The sequence below is a fragment of the Fukomys damarensis genome, unplaced genomic scaffold, assembly GCF_012274545.1.
Source record: "Fukomys damarensis isolate Sample0158 unplaced genomic scaffold, DMR_v1.0_HiC HiC_scaffold_4, whole genome shotgun sequence".
NCBI lineage: Eukaryota > Metazoa > Chordata > Mammalia > Rodentia > Bathyergidae > Fukomys > Fukomys damarensis.
In genome coordinates this window covers 44,926,089-44,936,292 of record NW_022900916.1, presented here as the reverse complement: position 1 = coordinate 44,936,292, position 10,204 = coordinate 44,926,089, and the positions used below count along the sequence as shown (strand labels likewise).

The window sequence follows — 10,204 nt, the reverse complement described above, 5'->3', positions numbered from 1 at the left end:
GCCGGGCCCGCGCTGGGCACCAGTCCCCTCTTTGGCTACGAGCTGAGCAGTGGTGAGTCCCGGGATCCTGGGGGCTGGCGGGGAACCGAAGGCAGCGACGAATGAAGTCTCCGACGCTGGCGCGGTCCCGTAACTCTCCAAATCTTGAAAGAAACCGTGTAGGGTAGGGAATCGAGAGCGACAGAGGCCGGAGCCCGGATCGCAGGTGCGGGCCTGGAGGGGGCGACTCCCCAGGTCCCGCGCGCCAGGGAGGCAGCGCAGCTCGCCCTCCCTCCCCGTCCCGCCCAGGCTGGAGAGAAACTGGGAGTCTCCCACCGGCCGACCCTCGGACCGCGCGGCGCCCCCTACGTGAGACACCAGCTGGAGAAACATGAGGTCGGCAGCGGGGAATGTTGCTGCTGCCGCATCTGCTTTGACTTAACCAGCTCCTCGGCGCCCCGAGCCCAGGACAAGTGGTTAATTGAAGAGACGCCCCCACATCTCCTAGGAGCACCGGGTTGACAAAATAAGGGTGATTTTAAAAGCACTGTCCCCGACAGCCCAACGTGCTGCCAATTTGCCCGCCACCACTTTAGCTCTCTCTGTTTTCATTTCCTTCTCTCCCTTCCTCAGCGCACTCCCGCGGCGCGAGAAGCTGCAAAAAAATAAGATAAAAAGTTCTCTTTCCACGTGCGTAGGGACTTGGTAAGAATAAAAGTACAGGGAGCCAAGATTGTTCCAGAAATAACAGCAGATTCAAAGAATTTTAGGACTGGGCCGCTGAAAGATGCCTTGTCCTTTACCAAGTCCATTTCCATTCTCCCTCCACCTTCGACTCTTTCCCCCAAGGTCCCTGCAAGCACAGTCGCCAAAGCATCACTCCCCCTGCCCCCGCGTTTTGGCCTGCACACCCTCCCAAAGGAGCTCTCACCCCGTAGGGGGCAAAAAAGAAAGAGGAAAACGATGTGCTTTTCACAGTTGCAGCAATCCAGAAGCATTAGCTGTTGAAAGGTTTATTAGACATCGGACACGAAACTGTCTCTACTCCAATCTAAACATATGGAAAGAAAAAAGAATAGCTGCCTGCTGAATCCTTTCTGGTCTATTTTATTAGCATTTCACTTGAACTTAATTTAAAAAGATTTTAGCTCAAATTCTACTGCAGGAGTTGTAAATACAACTATTTCAACAAAGGATACTTTTCCGTGATAGCTTTTTTTTTTTTTTTTTTTTTTTTTTTTTTTTAGATTGCAAAAAGATAAACTATCCTTGGTCTTTGCATAATTTTAATTTACATTCTGGTAGATATGATTTATGCAAACAAAAGTCATATCAAATTTTTCAGCCTGTTACATTTTAAATTTACAAAGAAAAGTAATCTAGTTTCGTTTGAGTCTTTTACTACTACTTATTGTGTCCAAGTAAAAGATCTAAAATTCAACACATATTATTGAGCTATTATTATTAAACACTAAGTTAGGTCTCGAATTTTTAAATTTTTATCTTAAATTTTTAAAAGATGGTTTTAAGATACAAGGACAGTGTATGAAAAACAAACTTTTCAAGTGGAATACTGAAAATTAGTGTTGCTTTTCAAAGACTAAAACAATAAAATATCTTCCTAAATATGTACTCATTAAAACATTCATTGAAAGCTGCTGAATAATTGCATGACTGGTAAGAGGATGAGTAGGAGGCTTTGTTCCAAACAGAAAGTGACATGGTTTTCTAATTTAGCAATTTTTGTTTTATTCGAGGCACCAAGGAGACAGCATTTATTTATGCTGTGATGGCTGCAGGCTTGGTCCACTCTGTGACCAGGTCATGCAGTGCCGGCAACATGACAGAATGCTCCTGTGACACCACCTTGCAGAATGGTGGCTCCCCAAGGGAAGGCTGGCACTGGGGGGGCTGCTCCGATGATGTCCAGTACGGCATGTGGTTCAGCAGAAAGTTCCTGGATTTGCCTATCAAAAACACCACAGAAAAAGACAGCAAAGTACTGTTAGCAATGAACCTACATAATAATGAAGCTGGAAGGCAGGTATGTATTAGAAGATCAAATAAATAATAATGCTAGGATTACACTTCCAGATAAATCCTTACAAATTATTTGAAAACTAAATGCTGACAGCAGAAGTATTCCTTACTATGTACTAATCACATTGGTTTAGTTCAAGTTCTACATCTGATGTGAGCTGAATAATAGAATGCACTAGTGGTTGTATGTTTTATATACCTAAAACATTATTTATAAAATAATACATTACAAGTGTGTGTCATAATCTTGGTTTTATCCCCTTATCAGGTTAGTGGCAAAGCCAGAACAATTTAGCATATCTGCCTTTTTAATGGGGCTCAATCAAATGTTATTTCCCCAAATTTGAATTTTGCTCATATTTTTCAAAATCCAAAATTTAGTTGGTAATTGTTCCTAAACATGATATCCATTTCGTCTTTACTCTCTTTAGAAAACACTCAGGGAAAATACAACCATAAAGTTATTATTTTAAAGGGAATTAGTTATTTTCTTGTAAAGCAATACAGATTCACTTAAAATTTTTTGTAAAATACACATAAACAAGTTCTAATTACATTAAATGTATGGACGGATATTTTAAAATATAGCTATATTAAAACAGATTGAGGAAGGCAAATCTAAAAAAGTGTTAACCAAATAACTTCTTTTATGAATTCTTATTTTTATGTTTTCCTATAATGGAGTATATGTGTACCTTAACTTAACTTTTATATATTTATATTACTGAATAATGATAAAGTTCGAATTCTGTAATATAATGAGTTAGTTAACAATTTATGCGGACATTCCTAAAAATATGTAAAACATTTAATGACTAAATATTTTCTAAGTTATAATAAAGTTTTCAGGATAGGTGTATTAGCACATATTGTATATTATTGTAAATGTCCAATAATAACCTTTTAAAGTTCCCAAAGTAGTCATTGCAGTCTGCCACATTTTCCTGAAATAAATTAAAACAAGTTGCAATATCTCATAGGAATATTTAAAGTATTTGTTGCATTCATTTTACATTTTTGGCAAATGAATAAATGGGACTCATTTAGAAGAGTTACAAATTCCAGCCAATTTTCTTTACTTAACTTCCCTCATTTAATATACAAACCAGAAAACTCGGAAAAAGTATTGTTGAAACTCTTCAAAATCAAATTTAAATTTTCAATTTAATTTGAATATTCAATTCAAAATAACAAGCAGGAAAATCAGTAAATAGCCACCAAAGCTTTCCATATTTTTTGTTCAGAAATTTCAAAAAAGCATTTATATCTAAGTCTTGCCTAACTACCATAGTTATGCACATGTCTCTTTGCCTTAAAATTTTACATTAAACAATGAATGAGATTATACTTCAGTTTAAATATTATCTAATAAAGGAATATTTATGATTTCTAATGTATTAATATAAAAATTTAAATGTATTAACATGCTTTTTAAAAATAGTAAAAAACTAGAGAAAAATATCAAGATATATCAAATCAATATATTTTACAAATAAGATAATTAAATGAACGTTTATTACCAGGATATAACAAACTAAGCCATTTTCAAAATAATTTTGTAGTGATCAAAAAATTATAATCAATACATCAATACTCAGAAGTTCATGCTATGATTAGTTTTTTTCCTAAAGAGATGTCTCTAAATTTATGAAAAATCCTAAAGCACTGTAAAATCTGTTTTCATTAGTAACATTAAGCACCTATTTGGTTTTATTTCATTTTGTGTGCTCTTCCAAATTAGCTAGCAATATTTGCCCCTGTAACTGTTAATACTGATCTTGAACTACTGTTTACATTCCGATTTTTATTAAAAACACACTGCAATTTTATCCACTCCTTGTTAGCAAAAATCATTTTCTCATATTAAATAGATTTTTACTATTATTCAGTGTGAGCAGAAATAAAGGGGTCTCTGCATATGCGCTTTGTGTAAACTTCAGACTTTTCCCTAGTGAATTTTTTTTCACACACTGTTCTAGGTAGAATCTTAAAATATTACAAAATATTTATCTGGTTATTTGGAGAGTACTATTTGGGGGTTTTGTTGTTCTTTTCTCATAATGTATTATAATTCAAAACATTTTTTGTATTTTTCTTTCCATTGCTCGTAAAAAAAAAAAAATCTCCAACTTAAACCAAAAGCAGGTTTCTAGGTTACTATCTAACATGAAAGAGCAATCAACTCCATTTTCAATGTTAGTTATTAGGGTTTTAATCTATTGTGCACATTTGTCTAAGTAAAGTTCAAGGTCTGCATTCAATTGAGTTGCTTTTTCTAGTCTCAAACTGAAAATGTAGGAAAGTGTTCAGAGAAATGTGGGTACTGGCGCTTAGTAGCGCTATGAGCAGGATAGATGATTTTTCTAACCACTGACCTTAAATACTCTGATTCCCACTTGGTTTCTGACACCGTTCCTAAAGTTATGACTCCAAGAATAATGTAGATAGATGGTGATTGGTTGACAGAATGATGTGATGTCTTCCAGGGGCAGAACTTCTGGGAATAATGTGACTTGGAATATTTATGGGTATTTCTTTTGGTGTGCTTAAAATATTTCCATCCTACCATGTCCACCTCATAAACTTTTAAGTTTCCCTACCCCATAATTTGTTTTATGATGAGCAACTCAACAAAGTGGGAAGGGCCAGCCTCAAATTCATTGACTTATTTCAAGAATATTTATAAGTAATTGAACAACACATGAGTGCTTTTTCTTTTCAGCAGGTTCAGATATATTTGGGAGTCTAAAGGGACAAAATGGGTCAGAGAAATAGGAATGCTATGTACATTCATCTGACATTCAGTGTTGATAAAATATTGAACATCATTTGATTATTTACAAAATAAAATGTCAGTCACAAAATGTTCTACAAGATTTTTCTGGCCATTCCTGTAAAGTCAGGATAAAGCATTATACCAGAAAACAGTCTCTGGCTGCAGCATTACCTTTGAATTAAAATTATAGAATCAATCAGTCCTTAACCACTTCATGAGAAATTTATCAAACCAAAATGTATGTGAGGACCCCAGCAGATTAAAATGCCACTCTCCTTCCTAATTGCTCTCCCATAGTTTAAAAATGTTCCACTAAAATGTGCACATCTGTTTGCAATAGTTAACAAAACATTCCTCTGTTAATATTGTTATAAACCTTAACAACTCAACTAGAGTAGAGAAGGGAATTTTCTCATAACCACATACAACTCATTTGGCTGCTGCATCTCTTCCTTTTTGTTAACAGAAAATGGAATTACCACTGAAGCTCAAAATGACCATTTAACATTAATTAAACACCCTAGCAGAAAAAAAACACAGAATATAAGTTTTTAGTGTTCCTGCAGTTTCCTTAAATGTACTTACATTTCCCACTTTCATTTTTCTCTGTTCTACTAAAATATCATGTTGCATATAAGGATCTTATATATCACCAACAAATGCAAGACAAGTGCTTTAACCACATTGTTTATTTTTCTGTAAAACTAGAATCATAACTAAATATCCAGTGATTAACTACGTAGTAGGTGCAAAGTATTTCTTCCTAATTCAAGTAAAATAATTTATGAAAATGAGCTCTGAGAAGGACTAAATTGTATTAATTCTGTCTTTGTGGTGTGTGTGTGTGTGTGTGTGTGTGTGTGTGCCCTCAAACTGCGTTTTATAAAATTCTGAGTGGCAATTATATTGCTTTAATTTGGCCAAGTTTTCTCCTTGGGATGCTATAGAGGGTATAATCATTCAAATTGAATGTCTAATGATTAGAATTTTACTTGAAGTTCATTTATATATGTAGGGTCTAAAATAAAAAAATATACATATGGCACATAGATTATCAAAATAGTTTCTTTTCTTAAATTTATTGTTACAGCCATGTAGAACTCAAAAGTAATAGAATAAACTTTTTAAAAATGTCACTGGAGTTATAAACTCTGGCTATTCAAAAGAGCTGGCTTTCTAGAGTAGAATTTTTTCCCTAAAATTTGGATACAAATTCAGCAGGTGATGAAGTGGAATTTGAACCTATGAAGCAATGTATCACTTTTGTGGACTAATACTGTTATGGATAGGACGGGACAAAGAAGGAGGCATTGGAGGAGAGCCCTGGGTGGCTCAAACTCTCCCTTTGCTATTTTCCCTCTCACATCAACTCTTGTTTACAAAGGTGATTTTTATTACTTCCTCCAGATGAGATTACCAAGACAGGATGCCCTAAAACTGCTCTAGTGAGTGCAACTAATTATTCCATCAGTACATTGGACCCTTGACTTACCAATCGATCCTGTTTTTGAGGGCTGGTTATAACTCAAGTTGGTTGTAAGTTAATGCAGCTGAGATCTGGGTGTTTACCTGAATACACACTATAGCTAACAAGAGGCAGATGAATCTTCATTAACCTAATTAGCCCAAGTTGTTTATATGTCGGGCCAGTTGTAACTTGAGGGTCCACCATTTGATGAGCATCTACTCTGTCCTTTAGGCTTTGCAAATGAGCAACTGCTTACACAATGTCTGAAGTGGTAAAGAAAAGGGAAAATCAGGTCTTCAGCTGTTATCTAGAGAAAAAGGGAGCTTTAAATTCCTCAGTGATGACTATAAGGAACCCTGATCAGATATAAGCACACAAACGCATTCTCAAATTTTTATCTTTCTTAGACAATTTATTTTGTTATTACCCAGACCTGATTGATTGCTCCTTCTCATATGCTTCAGGTACTTAAAATCTGGACAAAGGTAGGCAGATTGCTTAATCTGAACATGTATTTGCCCAGAGAATCTTAAAGAATTGATGGCTTTGGTTATATAAAATACCGTAAATTAAATGAAACAAGCCTCTGTGTCATCATTTATGAACTGCTCTTACTTCACTGTAGTGTACATTTTACTCTGGGTTAATAAGAAATTGTAAACACTTATTAGCTTCTTGGTTTTGTGAATTCAGAAAGAGCATATTGCTATGGTCTAAAAAGGATCGAGTTTAAATATTTTATTATTTAAAACACTAGTAAGAAATATTAAATCTTGTATGAATCAATACCATGTGCTTTGATTTAAGGTTGCAAATAAACCTTAAGTGTTTGTAATATTCAAGGTCATTGTATAGCTCAGAATATTTTATTAGTTTGTGAGAAAATGTAATTCCATAAACATGTCAATGTTGGATTTGGCACAAAATAGCAAAATATAGACACTTGCCATTTTATAATTTTGATAAGAGCTATAAGTGGAATTTCAACTGTGAGGTTTTCCTTTCCTTGGTATGATATTACATACATAATTTCCAAGTTATTGAATAGATGGATCTATTTTTCACTTTACCTAGTATGTTGACAGAATATCAACTCTACAGCTAGTCCTGAGGATTTATTAATCTGTTTGCCATCGTCTGGGGACTGAAAAAAGCTGTGTTGGCTAGCTTGGTATGTAAGAGGTGAGGGCCTGGAAACCTGAAATCTCTGTTTCTTTTTTATCGGTAGACTCACCGACAATTTTTACCCTAACTATAACTTCTTCAAAGAAAGAATATTCACCAAACAATGGGCTAGTACAAATACATGTAGTCTCATTTAATTCCTCCGTCTGTATAAACGGCACTTGGCACTTCCAGTAGAAGTGAAAAAATATTATCCTTTTGCTATATTCTATGTTACTACTAGTGCTACTGATCCATCATAGTCAGGACATATGTTTGAACTAGTTTTCTAGAAAGGAAGAGTAATGCTTGAAGCAACTATACTCTGTAGCCTCTCCTCACTTGGATCAGTCTAACTTGATTAGTCAGTTTTTTCCATATGATCTGTGATGACATAGAGTTCCTCTCTACTTACAACCCTTGTGAAGGTAACTTTTATACTGATCAAACCTAAAACCTCTCTATCGAATCAATTCAGTGTCACCACTGGGCATCATTAAAATCATCGGAGCAATTAAGCCAGACTCTCATGTTTTTGAGCACGGGTTACTTGTAAAGTTTCAGGGAAGTTTCTGTGTATGGTACTATCAGAGTTATATCAGCTATATCAGTGCTTCTCAAATTTTCATATGGATAAGAATCACTTGGGGATGCTGTTAAAATGCAGCTTCTGACTCTATGGGTCTGAAGTGGGGATTGAATGTATTTATCAGAAGTCACACAGGAGCTGTTGATCTTTGATACTTTGAGTAGCAAGGTGTTGAATGGCATCAGAAACTCGCAGGTATGCATTAGCATCCTCTCACACCTCAACTGACTAAAGTATTAGAAATAAAAGTACTTTCCCTTTGGTATCCCAGATAATCTCTGAGGATAATATTAACCTGGCCTACTAATGCTTTCAATGTAGTTTGGAAAAATTTGCTGTCCGGGGCGAAGACATTTGGACAAAACTAAAGGACAGAACATTTCTGTACATAGTCTTAAAGATTTTCTTTGCTTAAGTACATCATTTTTATACAGGTAGAAACAGATATAGAGTCAAGTAATTAGGTTGGTTGTTGAGTGAGACCCTTAATGAAGGACATTTGAATACAATCACTGTTGGTTTCAGGCTGTCGCCAAGTTGATGTCAGTAGACTGCCGCTGCCATGGAGTTTCTGGTTCCTGTGCTGTGAAAACGTGCTGGAAAACCATGCCTTCTTTTGAAAAAATTGGCCAGTCGTTAAAAGATAAATATGAAAATAGTATCCAGATATCAGACAAAATAAAGAGAAAAATGCGAAGGAAAGAAAAAGATCAGAGGAAAATACCGATCCACAAGGATGACCTGCTGTATGTTAACAAGTCTCCCAACTACTGTGTGGAGGATAAAAAACTGGGAATCCCGGGAACACAAGGCAGGGAGTGCAACCGTACATCAGAAGGTGCAGATGGCTGCAACCTTCTCTGCTGTGGCCGAGGCTACAACACCCATGTGGTCAGGCACGTGGAGAGGTGTGAGTGTAAGTTTATCTGGTGCTGCTATGTCCGCTGCAGGAGGTGTGAAAGCATGACAGACGTCCATACCTGTAAGTAACCACTCCATCCTGCCTGGAACAGTATTCCTCCGCAGAATGATGGGATTACGAGCCAGAGGATAAGAGGCTTCTTTTTATTCAGGGCTGGGGAAGATGACTCTTATATTAGAATTTCCAGATCCTTGTCCTATTTGAGGTTTGCATTACCTGAGTGACATCCAATCACACATCAACCCTGCATGTTTCTTGGAATTTTAGAGTTGAAAAGGTTTCCATTCATCTTCCGGTGATTTGGAGGATATACATTGACATATTGGGAAGGTAAATCCTTTTGCTAAGGAAGAAAGAACAGGAAAGAGCCCTCATGCTGGAGACTTGATCCATAATCGAGATAAAATCCTTAACTATGGATCTCTGTTATGGAAATCAATAATGGTGGGTGAACATTTGTCACTTTTTAAAGGCACCTCTTATGGCAGCAAAGAACGCAACCGTAAATCTCATTTGTTCTCCGTATTTTAATTGAAAAAAATTACAGGAAGTGTTTGTGCATGGGCAGATGTTGAAAAGTTAATCTAAGTGGTGGGTGCCTGCCCTTTCATGTACATCAAAAGAACAATTGAAAAGAACCTTCATAAGTTATACAGTACCCCTAAAAAGTAGTTATTAGAACTGTGTAGTGACAAAAAAGAATGAAAATATAGAAATTAAAATGAATTGTATTTTAGCAGGTTGTGGTGGCGCACGCCTGTAATCCCAGCACTTGGGAGGCTGAGGCAGGAGGATTGCTGTGAGTTTGAGACCAGCCTGGGCTACATAGTGAGTTCCAGGTCAGTTTCAACTACATAGTGAGACCCTGTCTAAAAAAAAAACCAAAAAAAAAAAAAGAGAAATAAATTGGATTTTAAATGCCTCTAACTAATAGAATTTGCCTAGAAAAACCTCTGCAAGGTATATAACAATCTTTGTATACATATTTTTATTTTATGCCAGTGTTCACTGTTAAAAAATTAGCTCTAAGACAATGAGGGAGAGAGAATGAAAATATGTGAAAAAGTGAGATAAAAATATTAAAGGCTCTCATACATCATAAAGAAAGCATCCTTTAAATGTGTAAGACATGGACTGGGGATTTAGCTCAGTGGTTCTGCCACCTCACAAGTGCAAGGACCTGAGTTCGATCCCCAGTACCCCCCCAAAATGTGTAAGACAGTATTTTGTATAATATTTTGATTAAAAGATTTATATTTTGTAAAT

General features: G+C 36.1%; 1 protein-coding gene across 1 annotated transcript in view; it reads left to right on the top strand.

Annotated features, from left to right (window-relative positions):
- Window positions 1–9,624, top strand: part of Wnt16 (Wnt family member 16) — a 15,035-nt gene extending 5,411 nt beyond the window's left edge. The window contains exons 3-4 of the mRNA XM_010635341.2: window positions 1,737–2,023; window positions 8,542–9,624. Of these exons, the coding sequence (XP_010633643.1) occupies window positions 1,737–2,023; window positions 8,542–9,006 (752 nt within the window). The 3' untranslated portion in view covers window positions 9,007–9,624. The remainder of the gene's footprint in view (window positions 1–1,736; window positions 2,024–8,541) is intronic.
- Window positions 9,625–10,204: the final 580 nt, after the last annotated feature.